This window comes from Pantherophis guttatus, chromosome 12 (genome assembly GCF_059756535.1).
Source record: "Pantherophis guttatus breed Tessera chromosome 12, ASM5975653v1, whole genome shotgun sequence".
NCBI lineage: Eukaryota > Metazoa > Chordata > Lepidosauria > Squamata > Colubridae > Pantherophis > Pantherophis guttatus.
Window position 1 is genome coordinate 11,087,610 of NC_142074.1, and position 16,694 is coordinate 11,104,303.

Below are 16,694 nucleotides of genomic sequence, written 5' to 3' on the forward strand. Positions count from 1 at the left end.
TCTTACTATTATTCTTCTCTTCCTTACCAGTATCTACCTCTTCCCACTTATTACTGTAACCATGTTGCTTGTATCTTTCAATCTGGCCATACAGATGTGATGGCATGGATAGAGGTTTGAGTCCATCCTCTCTTTTGGGTGGGGGAAAATAAATCAATCTCTAGAAGTGAATATTAACACATCAGCTAGAGCTGGGACTCTTGAATCTGACCAGCAGATATGGCAATTCCTAGACAAGAGTTTGATCATATAAAGATTAAAAAAAAATACAAATTAGATGGACATGACCTTGTAGATGACCCTCACTCTGTCAAGGACTTTGGAGTACTCATTTCTAAAGATCTAAGTGCCAAAGCCCACTGTAACAACATTGCCAAAAAGGCATTAAGAGTTGTTAACCTAATTTTGCGTAGCTTCTTCTCTGGTAATATTGTCTTACTAACTAGAGCATACAAAACATTTGCTAGACCAATTCTTGAATACAGCTCATCTGTCTGGAACTCACACTGCATATCGGACATAAATACAATTAAGAGAATCCAGAGATATTTTACAAGATGTGTCCTCCATTCCTCTACCTGCAATAAAATACCTTATTTATTTTATTTTATTTTATTTATTTTATTTTGATTTATATGCCACCCTTCTCTGGAGACTCAGGGCGGCTTACAGTGTGTTAAGCAATAGCCTTCATACTTTTGTATATTTTTACAAAGTCAGCTTATTGCCCCCACAAACTGAGTCCTCAATTTACCTACCTTAGAAAGGATGGAAGGCTGAGTCGACCTTGAGCCTGGTGAGAATTGAACTCACAGTAATTGCAGGCAGCTGGATGTTAAATGCTGCTTCAGTAGGAGGCATTAGCCTCCTATGCCACTCAGGCTCCTGAGTGCCACCAGACTTCAAATTTTGGGCTTAGACAATTTAGAACTACGCCGACTTCGGTCTGACCTAAGTGTAGTACATAAAATTATCTGCCACAATGTCCTACCTGTCAACGACTACTTTAGCTTCAACTACAACAATACTCGAGCAAATAATAGATACAAACTCAAGGTAAACCACTCCAAACCCGATTGCAGAAAATATGACTTCAGCAACAGAGTGGTCAATGCCTGGAATGCACTACCTGACTCTGCAGTTTCTTCCCCAAACTCCCAAACTTTAATCTTAAACTGTCTACTGTTGACCTCACCCCATTCCTAAGAGGTCTGTAAGGGGCCTGCATAAGAGCACCAGCATGTCTACCATCCCTGTCCTAATGTCCCTTTTTACTCTTACTCTTTTCATGTATTTAAATTATGTTTATACTTTTACCTGTTATCTTATATATGCTTGACAAATAAATAAATAAAAAATGGAGAATTGAAATGCTTGGAACATGGTTGGAGGAAGTGAGGTAGGATTCTGAGGAGAATTCATTCCCTCTTGAGAGGTATTTCTGCCCCATCTCCTGCGTGTTACACATTGGAAACCACAAACAATGCTCTCTATAACCGAACACCTTCAAAAATACTTCAGAAAGAAGCAAAACTTGACCAAGGCTTCAGACAACCAGTTTACCCAATATGAGTAAAGCCAAAATGGAGCTGGTTTGTTTATGGACTCGTTGGCATGAACCTTGCCCATGTTTTAGGACATTGATGTTCTTCCAATCCTGGTTGATTGGATTCAATTAGTAATCCTAGTTCAATTAACCACAGGCCACATAGTGTAAATCTTGTTTTAATTGGGAATTGTGTGTTTCTGGCCTTGAGGGAACTCACTGTTTCACCCTGTTCAGTGCTGCAACTCCATTTCATTCAGAGGACAGTAGAGGGTATATTCGACTTGAACAGCCTACAGGGAAACATCCAAGCAGGAACATCTACGCTGGGTGAGAAAATAATCTACCAGCGTTGATTTTCCCTGACAGAAACGACAGCAGGTGGAAGGAGATGGGATTCATCCTGAGTGAGATGGTTGCTCCCAGATTCTGTCTTCTAGCGTCTTTCCTCTTCTTCTCCTCAATGCCAAGGACTGCCAGCTTCCAGAACATTACAGTGCTGGAAGACACTCTGGGTGAAATGAACTGGGAGACCAATTGGACAAATGAATCCAAAGATGCTGCAGGCTTCTTCGATTATCAGCATGTCCAGGTTCCCTTTGAGATTACGTTGTGGATCTTGTTGGCTTCCTTGGCCAAAATAGGTATGTTTCTGAAACTTGAAAGAGTGATTTCTAAACAGAGATTTTGGGGGGAACAGTCCAACTATAGGACAGGACAGTAACAACTATGGTGAAAAGGTTCTAAAATGGGACAAAATTCATTTAACGACTGCTTTGCTTAGCAATGTAGATTTGGGTTTAATTGTGGCCCTATGCCAAGGACCCGCCTATATTTATTTAGGTATTATTCATTATGTGTATTAATAAGCTTATAAAATTATTTTTTAAGACCGAAAGAAAAATATTGGTGTATCTTAAAAAGCTGATGTACAATTTGTGGAATTTATGAAACTGAAATTTACAATTGATGTAACATTTGTGAGAAATTTGTATTGATATTGCCTTCGTCTGGAGTATCAAGTTGTGAGTTTGAGGGAAAATATTATCACGTAGTGAACTTCTGCAGTCAATGTACACAAAAAGCACCATATTTAACAAAAGCTTATGCACATATATAGGAAAGTATATAAGTATAAACCTTTGCAAGAAGTCTTTGAGTTGTATTGCATTATTTGTGTACAACGGTTTGCAGAGATATATTATGCTGTTTTACAACTGCTTGCAAATCCAGGAATTTTGTCATACATCAAGATTCTATACTAATATGAATCAGGTGATGTAAAATAAATATTGTTTTCCATTCATTGATTGTGTATTACATCTTTTTTAAAACTTAGTAATGTTTTTGACAATGGATTCTCAAAATAAAGCCTTAGTAAGACCACACCTAGAATACTGCATCCAGTTTTGGTCACCACACTATGAAAAAGATGTCGAGACTCTAGAAAGAGTGCAGAGAAGAGCAACCAAGATGATTAGGGGACTGGAGGCTAAAACATGCGATGAACAGTTGCAGGAACTGGGCATGGCTAGTCTAGTGAAGAGAAGGACCAGGGGAGACATGATAGCAGCCTTCCAATATTTGAGGGGCTGCCACAGAGAGGAGGGGGGGTCAAGCTATTTTCCAAAGCACCTGAAGGCCAGACAAGGAATAATGGATAGAAACTGATCAAGGAGAGATTCAACCTGGAAATAAGGAGAAATTTTCTGACAGTGAGAACAACCAACCAATGGAACAAAAGTTGCCTTCAGAAGTTGTGGGAGCTTCATCACTAGAAGCTTTCAAGAAAAGACTGGATTGCCATTTGTCAGAAATGATGTAGGGTCTGCTTGAATGAAATCTGTTAAAAAAAAATCTGGCTAGAAACAAAAACAGTCTGTTACATTAAAAATCTTTTCTAGAAATCCTGTTAAGCTGATTTGCGCAAGATGAGGGAAATCTACAGAATTGCACAGAATTATGCAACCTTAATTTCTAAGCTTCCAAATTGTTTCTCACTTAACCAATTCCAAAATTTTAAGACTGACCTAATGAATTTGGCTTTTCTTAGAAAAGAGCCCCAAATGCTTCTGAATGACCACTGTGTTTTAAAACCAGCTTTCTCCAACCAGGTTCTCTGAGCGAATTCACACATAACTCAAGGAAAAATTGAATTTAGGGCTCCCTACCTTTCCACTCACACTACAGCTGAAATGCAGCAGGCTTAAGTGACCCTCAAACAATGATGCTAAATTATGTTGGGGTCTTGGATTTTTCTCAATAATGTCCTCTTATCTTTGTCAGGTTTCCATCTGTTTGAAAAACTACCATCAGTGGTCCCTGAAAGCTGCCTATTGATCGTGGTTGGCCTTATCATGGGAGGCATAATCTTTGGCTTGAATGACAAGTCACCTCCCGTTATGGATAGTGATATCTTCTTCCTCTATCTCCTGCCCCCCATCGTCCTGGATGCAGGCTATTTCATGCCAAGTCGCCCGTTTTTTGAGAACATTGGAACCATCCTCTTGTATGCCGTGGTGGGAACAATCTGGAACGTCTTTGGCATCGGATTTTCTCTCTATGTGATATGTCAAGCAGATGTTTTCCAGCTGGGTGACATCTCCTTGCTTCATAACCTCTTATTCAGTAGCTTGATTGCCGCTGTTGACCCGGTTGCTGTTCTCTCAGTCTTTGAGGAGATCCATGTCAATGAAAAGCTTCACATTTTGGTATTCGGGGAATCTCTCCTCAATGATGCTGTGACCATTGTAAGTATTGAACTGTTAGGGTTCATTGCATATCAAAGTACTTATTTCAAAGATATTGTGGCCCACCAGCGGCCAGCAGAACTGGCAGCAGACTCGGACAGTGAGGAGATGGGGGAGGAACATGGGCCAGTCCTGGAGTCTGTGGAAGGCTCTAATAAGGGCTCTCCATCGGAAGCAGAGATGGGGGCCACAGTTATCAGCTACCTTCAGAGTCAGAGACTGAAGTGGGGCTGAAGAACAGCTGGAGCCTGTTCCCGATGTGCACATGCGCAGAGCTGCCAGGAGAAGGGAACTGTTAAGGAACAGAGGTCGACTCAGGAGTAAAAGCACAAGGGGACGCAGAATGGCCCCTCCCATAGGGAATAAAGAGGAGTGAAAGGGGAGTGGAGTTTGCAGGAGACAATTCGTTCATTTCATTAGTGTGAAGATCTGTTCGTGATTCTCAGAGACTCCTTGCCAAGTATTTTCTTGTACAGCATTGCATTTGGAAGATATCGGCCTGGCAGCTCTCCAAGCCTGATAAGGTCTGTGGTTGTAAATCCACCCTTGAAAGACTGTTTGCCAGGACTTGGCTGGATGTGAACGAGAGGAATTCACATTAGCTTAATAAAAAGGGGTTTTGTCGGGATAAGGAGTCTGCTATGTGCTTTTGGGAAGCCTAGGTCAGAACAAAAGGCTTCATCATATGATAACCTTTTTCTTAAATCAGCCCTTGACATGCTGGCTGGAGGAAGTCTTGGAGTTGAAGTCCACATGTCTTGAAGGTGGCCAGGTTCAGAAACCCTGCTTTACATGAAGAGAAGTGGATATTTAGAAGTGGATATTTATTTGACCTCTTCTTCTCCTTCACATCTGTGCAGGGATGGAGCTTCTGAAAGTGATCTTCTTGAATAAAAGTCAATGCATGTTGGCCAAGCCCAGATATTGTTTTCCTGGTGGATCTGATAGAGAAGATTTGTCTTTTGCACCCTGGATTCAGTCCATATTTGGAAATTCCCTCTTTATGTCATCACAGCTAAGGTCTCTTCTAAACCTGAGACTGTCCCAATGCCAGCAGATGCCACCTAAAATTACTTCCTCTTTATGCTAGACCAGGAGTCGGCAACCCGTGGCTCTGGAGCCGCATGTGGCTCTTTCATCCCTCTGCTACGGCTCCCTGTTGCCAGTTGGCTCCACAATTGATAGGGCTTTCGGTTAGGACAGATAGAGGAAAAGGGATGCCAGGCTAGGAGGAGACTCTTTGGTGGGGGAACTGGACTTCCGGTTGGCTCCAGAATTGAACGGGGGGCTTTCAGTTAGGACCTTTGTGGCTCTTTGAGTGTTTAAGATTGCCGACCCCTGGGCTAGACAGTACAGCCAGCCCTGAAAAGACCTATCAGGAACCAAATTTGAGCCATGTGGTCATTCAGCTGAAGGGAAAATATTCGTTTTTAAAATTGTTTCAGGGTTGCACAAATTTCTCAAGAGCTGTTTGTGCAATTTGATGCAAGTATTTCAGATACAATTGAACTATGGAATGTGGATGTATGAGATAGAGAGATTTAAACGATGCTATAATTTCTTCAATGGTCTACTGTCTCTTTGGCTTCCCATACTTGCATTAGATCCCAGGATCCCTCTTATGGGACTTTCTTTGATTGGAAGGTGTGGGCCTCCATAAAGATTTAGAAATATATAATAAAAATATTGGCAAACATACTTCCAACACTTTGCGACAATAGACTGCGTGCAAAAAAATGGATTAAAACCCCCCTCAAAAAGCACTTTCATTATAAGGCAGAAAAATTGGAGCTTATTTATCCAAGGAAGACAACTTTAGAGAAATCTGGAACAGGGGTCTCCAACCTTGGCAACTTGAAGACTTGTGGACTTCAACTCCCAGAGTTCCCCAGCCAGCAACTCTGGGAGTTGAAGTCCACAAATCTTCAAGTTGCCAAGGTTGGAGACCCCTGATCTGGAAGACCTATTCTGGCATTTTATTTTTCTTAGGAAAAACAGCATAATTTCTGTTTTTGTTTTAGGTGCTTTACAGGCTGTTCCGATCCTTCTGTGAAATGCCAACCATCAGAACTGTAGACGTGTTTATGGGCATCGGGAAGTTTTTTGTGGTTGGCATCGGTGGGCTTTTGGTAGGCCTTCTCTATGCTGTGACTGCAGCCTTCACCACTCGCTTTACCAAAAATATCTTGGTGATTGAACCTCTTTTCGTCTTCCTCTATAGCTACTTATCCTATCTCACTGCAGAAATGTTCCATCTCTCTGGCATTGTGGCGTAAGTAAGCTTGGTGGCTTCTGAAATTCAGTATTGACCAGAATGAATCTTAGTTTGAAAGTTTCAGCACCATCGCTGTAGCCGTTAAGCTCTGAACATCAACGCTTTTTGGGAAAAAAATAGGGACTAAACCTTTTTTTAGGAAGTGATGATCATTCCTGTAGATAAAATGCAGTTCTCATCAGATTTTTAAGAGTAGAAACACAGAACTCAGAACTGTGAGAACTTACTTTCAGTTTCCAGTGCTTCAGCTGTGTTTTGAACTCACCCACTCAGTTAAATTTTAGGGATATTTTCATGAGTTGGTCTTCATTTCCTCCCAAATTTTCTTCCCTTTACAAGAGAGTTGTTGATTGTTTAAAAAAAGAGTTCCTCCTCAGACTGCTTTAGAATTTCCACTGCATTCCTTTCGCTGGTCTTCCTAACAGCCCCTGTTGACCTTACTTGCCAAATGGCATTTGTGAATAATCAAATATGAAATATTTCACTGAAAAAAAGGAGAATAAATGGCAGTCTAGAATAGTCCTCAGCGAGGACTTGTGATGACACCAGAAGGAAGCGGCCAGATCCTGTTCTTTATTATTATACAGCAGTGTTTCTCAATTTGGACAACTTTAAAATGAAAAGCGGAACCAAACAAAAATTCTCAACTTCCAAAGATAGTTGCTTCTCAGTTTGCAATGAGGTGAAAAGACAAATTAGGGATTGAAGGCAATCTGGGTGTTTGAACCTTTCGTGATTGGAAAATCTTGGGCCATGGGACAGGCATCCCAATTTTTTTTTTCAACATATAAGTGTCCAAAATCTGACAAGATGCCAGCAATCTCAGTCATCAATCTCTAGAATGGATGGTGGTTCTATCACTTCTACAGTGGAACAGGACTTTTCCAGGGGGTGAAATCCAGCAGGTTCTGATAGGTTCTGGAGAACCAGTAGTGGAAATTTTGAGTAGTTTGGAGAACTGGCGAATACCACCTCTGGCTGGCTCCAGAGTGGGATGGGAATGGAGATTTTGCAATATCCTTCCTCCAGGAGTGGGGTGGGAATGGAGATTTTGCAATATCCTCCCCTGCCATGCCCACAGAACTGGTAGTAAAAAAAATTTGGATTTCACCACTGGACTTTTCGCTTCCTACCCTTGGCCACGCCTGCTTCTCCACCAGGCTTCCCTCTCGGGGGATTCTACTCTAGCTTTTCTCCTCGGCTGACATGTCCCTGCTCATTCGCCATGGCCAACCAGCCACGGCCCCTCCATCCCACACACTTCGGCACGGCCCATTCGACGCCACACTATTAGGCCTGGGCTTTTCACCTCCTGGGACAGTCAATCCCTCCCTCCCTCCCTCCCTCCCTCCCTCTCTCTCTCCCCCTTCCCTTCCTCCTTCCCTCTCTCTTTCTAAGGCTAGGATACCCACCCAAAACAAAAACTCCTTTGGATGAAGCTGGATTCTGGCTGCCAGCATTGGCAACTAGTCGATTGGCTGGCGGCTAACTGTCCCAGGAGGTGAAAAGCCTGGGTCTAACAGTGTGGCGTTGAATGAGCCATGCCGAAGTGTGTGGGACGGAGGGCCGTGGCTGACTGGCCATGGCAAATGGACGTGGGCGTGTTAGCTGAGGAGAAAAGCTAGAGGAGAATCCCCTGAGGTGGAAGCCTGGCAGAGAAGCAGGTGCGGCCAAGGGTAGGAGGTGAAAAGTCCTAAACCCCTTCTACAGGTAGGAAGTTTCTTCTGACATTCAGTCAGAAGAACCTGCCTCACTGTAACTTTAACCTATTATCACGTGGCCTACACTACATTCTAGATCAGCGTTTCTCAAATTTAAAAACTTTAAAATGTTTGGACTTCAACTCCCAGAATTCCTCAGATAGTCTGCTTTACATTCTGTATACTGCTAGCATGGTAATTCTGGGAGTTGAAGTCCACACATCTTAAATTTGCTAAAGTTGAGAAACACTGATCTAAAATGTAGTGCAGGACATGTAATAATAGAGTAAAGTTACAGTGAGGCAGGTTCTGACTGAATGTCAGAAGAAACTTCTCAGCTGTAGAAGTGGTGGAACCACTATCTATCTAGGGATGTGTTGAGTTTTATTTTATTGGACCTCCTTTTTTGTGTGTGTGTGTGTGTGTGTGTGTGTGTGTGTGAGAGAGAGAGAGAGAGAGAGGGAGAGAGAGAGAGAGAGAGAGAGAGATACATTTTCCTCCTTGCATTGAGATTGTACTCAATGACCGCAAACTAAGTTAAAGGTTCTATGAAACGATTGAGATTACTGGCATTTTATCAGATTTTGGACATTTATATGTTGAAACAAAATTGGGATGCCTGTCCCATGGCCCAGGATTTCCCATTCACAAAAGGTTCAAACACACAAGTTGTTTTCCTCACCCAAAGGAAAGTTCAAGTCCCTGACCAACACTCACATGTCCATCACATGGTCCAATCAAAGCACCGTCCCAACTGGAGATGCCTCCCAGTTCCAGCCCTCCAGGTGCAGGGCAAGATGTCCTTGACTCTCTAAGAAAAGAATGTTATTATGACTACATATCACCCTGACTCCATACAACCCCCCCTCCCAGTTTCCCACAGTAGTAAATGTGGCAGTCCTGAAGATCCAACAAAAAAGATGGCTTCCGGGCTTGACACAAGTTGCCTCCAATCCTTGTTTCACCTTTTCACATTATTGCAAGCTGAGAAGCAACTATTTTTGGAAGTTGAAAATTTGTATTTGGTTCAACTTTCCGTTTTCCCATCCTGTTCCACTAAGATGGTTATGTCCCAATCGAATGGAAAAGGACTATACTAAATTGCTTTCCTCCCCCCTCCCTCCTCAGAATCATATCTTGTGCCTTGGGCATGAAGCGTTATGTGGAAGCCAACATCTCCCTCAAGTCCCACACGACGATTAAATACTTCATGAAGATGTGGAGCAGTGTGAGTGACACCCTCATCTTCATCTTCCTTGGCGTCTCCACTGTTGGGGACAATCACGAGTGGAATTGGCCTTACATTTGCTTCACCCTCATTTTCTGTCTCCTTTGGCGAGCACTGGGTAAGGAGGAGGAAAAAACGATCCGCTTCAAGGATGGGCAACTTTTCCTGGGGATGGGATGGGGGTGGGGGGAAGCCAGATTTGCTTTGAAGTGGCATGCCAAGAGGGTGTAGTTAGGCAAGGCAGTGGTCCCAGGAGGAAGAACGGATTTGGTCTGTGATTAAATTGAATTAACATCAAGTTTCAATTCAATGAAATACTGTACTCCTCGTGGGTTTCAATCCCCCCCCCGTCTGTGTTTGAAGTTACAAATTGGCAGCAACATTGAGTAGAGCTCCAAATACAGCTTTTTTTTTGGATGTGTGTGTGTGTCCAATGCTGGCAAGGAAGGACTATGGGGCAATTGAGAGATTGTAGTGTTAGCAAGAGAGGGATAGACCTGGGAAAAATGGGGAAGAACTTAAAATATATACATACATACATACATACATACATTAAAAACATGGTCCTTTATTTTCCCTTGGTTTCCCTTCTTTTGGATTTCCTCCTCCTCCTCTTCTTCTTCTTCCTCCTCCTCCTCCTCCCTTCCTCCCTCAATATTCATCAACTAATGCACGTGAAATCTTATATGTGCTGAGCTGAGCTCTGGTGAGGTTTATACAGAGCGCTTACCGTATTTTTTGGACTATAAGATGCACCTGACTATAAGAGACACTTAAATTGAAAAGAGGAAATCAACAAAAAAAAAGTTTTTGGCCTCCCCTATTTTCAGGCCTTTTTTCCAAGCCTTTTCCAGCCTTTTTTCATCCCATTTTCAAGGCTTTTTTCTGCCCATTATCTAGGCTTTTTTCAGCCCATTTTTGAGGCTTTTTCTCAGGCCATTTTTTCTGAAAGAATTGGCAAAAAAAGCCTCGAAAATGAGCCCAAAAGCTTTGAAAATGGGCTGAAAAAAGCCTCACAAATGGGCCAAGAAAGCCTCAAAAACAGGCAAAAAAAGCCTTGAAAACAGGCTGAAAAAAGCCTCAAAAATGGGCTGAAAAAAGCCCCGAATATGGGCTGAAGAAAGGCCTGAAAATGGGCTGTGCAGAGGCAAAAGAAAAAATGGCTGGGGAAAAGTCCTAAACCCAGGTCAACAAAAGTCAGTTGCTCTGCTCCTATTACATCTACTCATATAACATGATGGCCAGATTCACACCACATGTTAAGACAAGGGCTAGGATTGCCCATCATGCTGAACTATAAACTGATCTCATATAAGCCCAACCTAGCATGCTGGGTACTTCTATCCTTCAACACTCTTCAAGACCCTTCGGTCAACTTCAAACCGAACCTGGCAGAAGCCATTTTGTTGGTTCTCAGTTGCCACACAGTTTGGCTGGTGGGGTGTGTGTGTGGGGAGGAGGCTGGAATGCACTGCCAGACACAACACCGATCTATCTCTAGTGGAACAGAAGTTGCCTTCAGACATTGTGGGAACTTCATCACTGGAGGCTTTCAAGAAGAGATTGGACTGCCATTTGTCAGAAATGGTGTAGGGCAGTGATGGCTAACCTTTTTGCCATTGCGTGCCAGGGAGTGGGGGAAGTTCATGTGCGTGCATGCCCACACTCATAATTCTATGCACCCCCCCCTGCACATGCATGTGTGACCCCCCTCCCCACTGTTCCTGGCATGCGATGGCCTGGTAGGCCCGTTTTTCTTTTTCACCTGGCTCCAGATCCTCTCTATGCATCTAGGGAGGGCGAAAACAGCCTTCCCCACCTCCCCAGGCCCTCTAGAGGCAGGAAACAGCCTGTTTCCCTACTTCTGGTGGGCCCAGAAGGCCTGAAAATCAGCTGGCCGGAGCTGAGCTGGCGTGCCCACTGATATGGCTACATGTGCCACCTGTGGCACGTGTGCCATATGTTCGCCATCACTGGTGTAGGGTCTCCTGCTTGGGTAGGGAGGTGGTTGGACTAGATGACCTACAAGGTCCCTTCCAACTCTGTTAATCTGTTAAATCTCATGGGAAGCAAGGTCATCTCCACAGGTGTCAGATGAGAACAGAGAGGTGTGCCTAAGGAGCCCGCCAATGGACCTAATTGACACCTGGGGACAGGAGAATTTACTATTTTAACTATACGGAAACCATGAGAAATATTCAGAGTTGGCTTTACATTTAATTGTGCCGATATGATGTGTCCAATAAAGAAGTTCTTTGAGAGAGATCAGAGTCTCGGAGTTCTGATTTGCTTGGGCTCGTTAGAACCTTGACACCTTAATGCAAACTGGGTTTGTGGCAACTCTTATAGTAGTATGATGGTCTTAGTGGCCGATCTTTGGTTTTCCTAACCCTTTTTAAAACTGGTTGCCTTGCTTCGTCTCTTTCAGGTGTTCTGGTCCTCACGTTCATCATCAACAGGTTACACATCAATGCTGTTACACGCAAGGACCAGTTCATTATTGCATATGGTGGCCTTAGAGGGGCCATCTGTTTCTCCTTGGTGGTTTTGCTCCCTGATTTCCAGAGGAAGAAGCTCTTCACTGCGGCAACCACAGTTGTTATCCTCTTTACTGTCTTTGTACAGGTATTCAAGCTAATTTTGGGTCTGGTAGGCAGAATTCTCTTACCCCTTGGCACATACATACAGTTCTGGAAAATAACCTTAGAATAGAATAGAATAACAGAGTTGGAATGGACCTTGGAGGTCTTCTACTCCAACCCCCAGCTTAGGCACCTTTTCAGACAAGTGGTTATCCAATATCTTCTTAAAAATGTTCAGTGTTGGAGCATTCACAACTTCTGGAGGCAAGTCGTTCCACTGATTAATTGTTCTGTCAGGAAATTTCTCCTTAGTTCTAGGTTGCTTCTCTCCTTGATTAGTTTCCACCCATTGCTTCTTGTTCTACCCTCAGGTGCTTTGGAGAATACCTTGACTCCCTCTTCTTTCTGACAGTCCCTGAGATATTGAAACATGCTATCACGTCTCCCCTAGTCCTTCTCTTCATTAAACTAGACATACCCAGTTCCTGCAACTGTTCTTTGTATGTTTTAGCCTCCAGTCCCCTAATTATCTTTGTTGGTCTTCTCTGCATTCTTTCTAGAGTTCCACATCTTTTTTACATCATGGTGACCAAAACTACATGCAGTATTCCAAGTGTGGCCTTACCAAGGCATTATAAAGTGGTATTAACACTTCCTGTGATCTTGATTCTATCCCTCTGTTTATGCAGCCTAGAACTGTGTTGGCTTTTTTGGCAGCTGCTGCACACTTAAATATTTGCTCTGATGTTTATTTTTGACCAAAGGGCTGAGATTACAATTCTGATCTAACATGGGTCAGCAGACATATTCTTTGGAAATTCTGAGATATCTTAGTCTCCAGATATCATATTGTAGAAGACTATCACGTGCAAAAGATCAGGAGTAGTAAGCTGCAGTTCAAGATTTATTGCTCAAGCTTATACACAAGAATCTAGTTAGCTGAAATTCAGTAGCAAATTGGTGCTAGATAAGGGTCAGTGGAATTTATGAGGGCTTTGATTTAGACTATTTGTGGCAACGTAATGATTCTAAACTGATGACATGCTTAACTCCAACCCCAGCTCTACTTGCTCTTCACCTACAGGTTATGATATATAATCTCTCAGAGATGTTAATGAAGATTGTATGCACAGTAGCCAGTGAAATGCTATTAAAAAACAACAACAACCTGGATCAACATGCAACTTGCAGAATATCTGAGCAAAACCCCCACCATTCCTAGCCAGCCATTAAGACAGAAGCAACATAGGAAGTAAGAGATATGGAATTGCAAATTAAGATTGGCTAGCATTTGCAAGGGAATGACCCTGTTAAAACCGTCTTATCACTTCACAATTGTTACCCCAAGATAAATTAAAAAAAAACCCATAATAATTGTGAAATGTGAAAATAGGAAATTTGGGGAAATGAAACAGCCGAGCATGATTACTGGAATAGGGTAATTCTTGGGTAATTTCTTTCCATTCGTGAATTGCCTCACAGACTGCTAGTCATAAGTTCAGCAATATGTACAATCATTTTGTAAAAAATGGAATGGGAATATTTTGATCTATAGCACTATTTCCCAACTTTGGCCATTTGAGGATGTGTGGACTTCAACTCCCAGAATCTCCCAGTTGGCTGGGGAATTCTGGGAGCTGAAGTTCATTGGTCATAAAAGGGGCCAAGGTTGGGAAATACTGATCTTCAGGGTTCGATGAAAGGAGGGATTTTGCTAACCATGTTTTGAATTCGCAACTGATAATGGCATCACGTTCAGCTAAATGGGAAGCTTAGGTTTAGCTAGATTTAGTTTACTTTATTGTCATTGCACATGGTACAACAAAATTAAATGCCGTCTTCAGTGTACTATACTATACTATAACTATAAAAATAAAAACGCAATGATACATCCTTTACATTCTATATAATTGAAATTGAAAACCTGATATTGCACTAAACCGTAGAATTCAATATGGTTATTGCCCTGGGATAGAAGCTGCTTTTCAGCCTATTTGTCCTTGTTTTTATTATCCTGTACCGTCTGCCAGATGGTAATAGTTAAAAAAAAAGGGTGCCCAGGATGAGATGGATCTTTAAGAATGTTTTGAACCTTCTTAAGGCAGCAGGAGCTATAAAGCTCTTCCAAAGAGGGGAGAGGGCAACCGATGATCCTCTGGGCAATGACGTTGACCCTCTGGAGCACTGTCCTATCTGCCTCTGTGCAATTGGCAAACCATACACAGGTGCAGTAAGTTAAAATACTCTCTATGGTGCAGCGGTAGAAGGTCACCAGCAGTTTTTCATTCAGTTGTTGTTTCCGGAGAAGTCTCAGGTAGTATAATCTAGGTAGCTGCCGTGGGACGTTTTGACCTTCAGTATTGTATTTATGCTGTATATTACTTCTTGAAGCAACAGGGACTGCAATGGTGGGCTCAGAAAATACCAGTGGAGGGACGCTTCACCCAAGTGCTTTCTTTAGAAACTAGCCTATTGTAGGGGAAGGAGTGGCAGAACCTGGAGGCAGAGTTAAAAGTGGAATCAAGCTAGAATCTTTACATAGTCACAAGCAATAGCGATAGCAGTAGCACTTAGACTTATATTCTGCTTCATAGTGCTTTATAGCCCTTTCTAAGCGGTTTACAGAGTCAGCCTATTGCTTCCAACAATCTGGGACCTCATTTTAAAGACCTCCGCAGGATGGAAAGCTGAGTCAACCTTGAGCCTGGTGAGATTTGAACTGCCAAATCGCAGGCAGCCGGCAGTCAGCAGAAATAGCCTGCAATACTGCATTCTAAGCACTGTGTACCACGGCTCAAAATAAGCGAAATAAGTCCAACCCATCTTGAATTCTGTTGACCCTTATCCAACTCGTTAACCGTTAGTTTATTTATTTTATTATTTTATTAGTCATATTTCTATTCCGCCCACTCTCTGAGGACTCAGGGCGGCTTACACCAAAGACAGTATACTAAATAGCATATTGCCCCCAACAATCTGGGTCCTCATTTTACCCACCTCGGAAGGATGGAAGGCTGAGTCAACCTTGAGCCGGTGAGATTTGATCCGCTGATTTGCTGAACTAGCAGTCAGCTGAAGTAGCTGCAGTATTGCACTCTAACCACTGCGCCACCTCGGCTCTTGAGAAGATTCCTGTGCATAGGCATGAATAGCAATAAATCAGTTTAATTGGACCTTCATGGGTGGACTTGATCTATTGTGCTTGACACCTACCTGCTCATAAAAAAATAAATAAAAATAAAAACGAAATTGAAATAGTGAAGATTTTTTTTTTAAAATTTGATTTATATGCCGCCCTTCTCCGGAGACTCAGGGCGGCTTACAATGTGCTCAGCAATAGCCTTCATCCTTTTGTATATTTATACAAAGTCAGCTTATTGCCCCCACAAACTGGGTCCTCAATTTACCTACCTTAGAAAGGATGGAAGGCTGAGTCAACCTTGAGCCTTGGCGAGATTCGAATCTGCAGTAATTGCAGGCAGCTGGTCTTAATAACCAGCTTAATAACAGGGTGCCTTAGACCACTGTACTACCAAGGCTCTTGGAAGCAATATCACCACTCTATTCTTTATATGGACGTGTTGCAGCTGATCACATCCTTATGAAAAGTATTTTAGATGTGAGTGGGTATGGCATGTTCTCAAAATGGTAAAGTTGCACTTCAAAGGACGAGGACATCTTTGGCTTACAGAGGATAGGATCCTTGTCATCTCAGGTCTGTTTTGGGGCTGAGAGAATGGCATGAAGGATGCAGAGAGAAACCAAATTGCTGGAGGATGTTTCTAACTGAAAACAACATCTCAGCTAGTCTACCTCTCGTCTCTTCTTCTCTTAGTCCTCATAGCTGGCGGGTCTCAAAGGGGTTTGGAGGAGCAAAGCAACCAGATTCCTTCTTTTGTAAGTGGGACATGGTGAGCTAATCTTCTCCCAACAGGTCCAATGTCAACAGCCAACAGATATGTACACCTGCTGGGAAGGCCAGCATTCAGCATGCTTTCCTATTTTTAAGCTTAGCTTTATATTCTGACCACTGCAGTGTGAGCACTAAAATTGCCTTAAAAAGAAGTTTTGTGGTTTTTTCTGTGATCAGCCTCAAGAAATATACCCCTTCCCAAAAATATAAAAATATGGGAAGCATTTCATGACTTTTTTCCCCTCAAGATTCTTGGGAATCTTGGGAAAATAGGGACCGAGAATTTGTTGAGGTTTTTTTTTTTTTTGACATCTACTGCCATCTCGTGGTAAATTTAATTTGTGACACAAAAAGTTGGGTCTCTAAAGCTTGCTAAAAGGTCAAACACATCTGGAGAGGACATTTTGCACCTGGAATAGAGTCCAGTAGGACTTCAAATTGGTTGCCTCAATTTGTTCCCCATATCTTTATTATCCTTGAGCTCTTCTCAAGTTTTCTAAGCTAGTATCTTGTTTGAACATCCTTAAAAGGTAAACATAAAGGTTCCCCTCGCACATATGTGCTAGTCATTCCCAACTCTAGGGGGCGGTGCTCATCTCCGTTTCAAAGCCGAAGAGCCAGCACTGTCCAAAGATGTCTCTGTGATCATGTGGCCGGCATGACTAAATGCCAAAGGCGCACGGAACGCTGTTACCTTCCC

At 42.6% G+C, this 16,694-nt stretch overlaps 1 protein-coding gene across 1 annotated transcript in view; it reads left to right on the plus strand.

Annotated features, from left to right (window-relative positions):
• Nucleotides 1–2,009: 2,009 nt before the first annotated feature.
• LOC117675909 (sodium/hydrogen exchanger 2-like) overlaps nt 2,010–16,694 on the plus strand; it is a 42,858-nt gene continuing 28,173 nt past the window's right edge. Inside the window, exons 1-5 of the mRNA XM_034434966.3 lie at nt 2,010–2,190; nt 3,833–4,296; nt 6,318–6,568; nt 9,400–9,617; nt 11,928–12,124. Coding sequence (XP_034290857.1) covers nt 2,010–2,190; nt 3,833–4,296; nt 6,318–6,568; nt 9,400–9,617; nt 11,928–12,124 — 1,311 coding nt within the window. The remainder of the gene's footprint in view (nt 2,191–3,832; nt 4,297–6,317; nt 6,569–9,399; nt 9,618–11,927; nt 12,125–16,694) is intronic.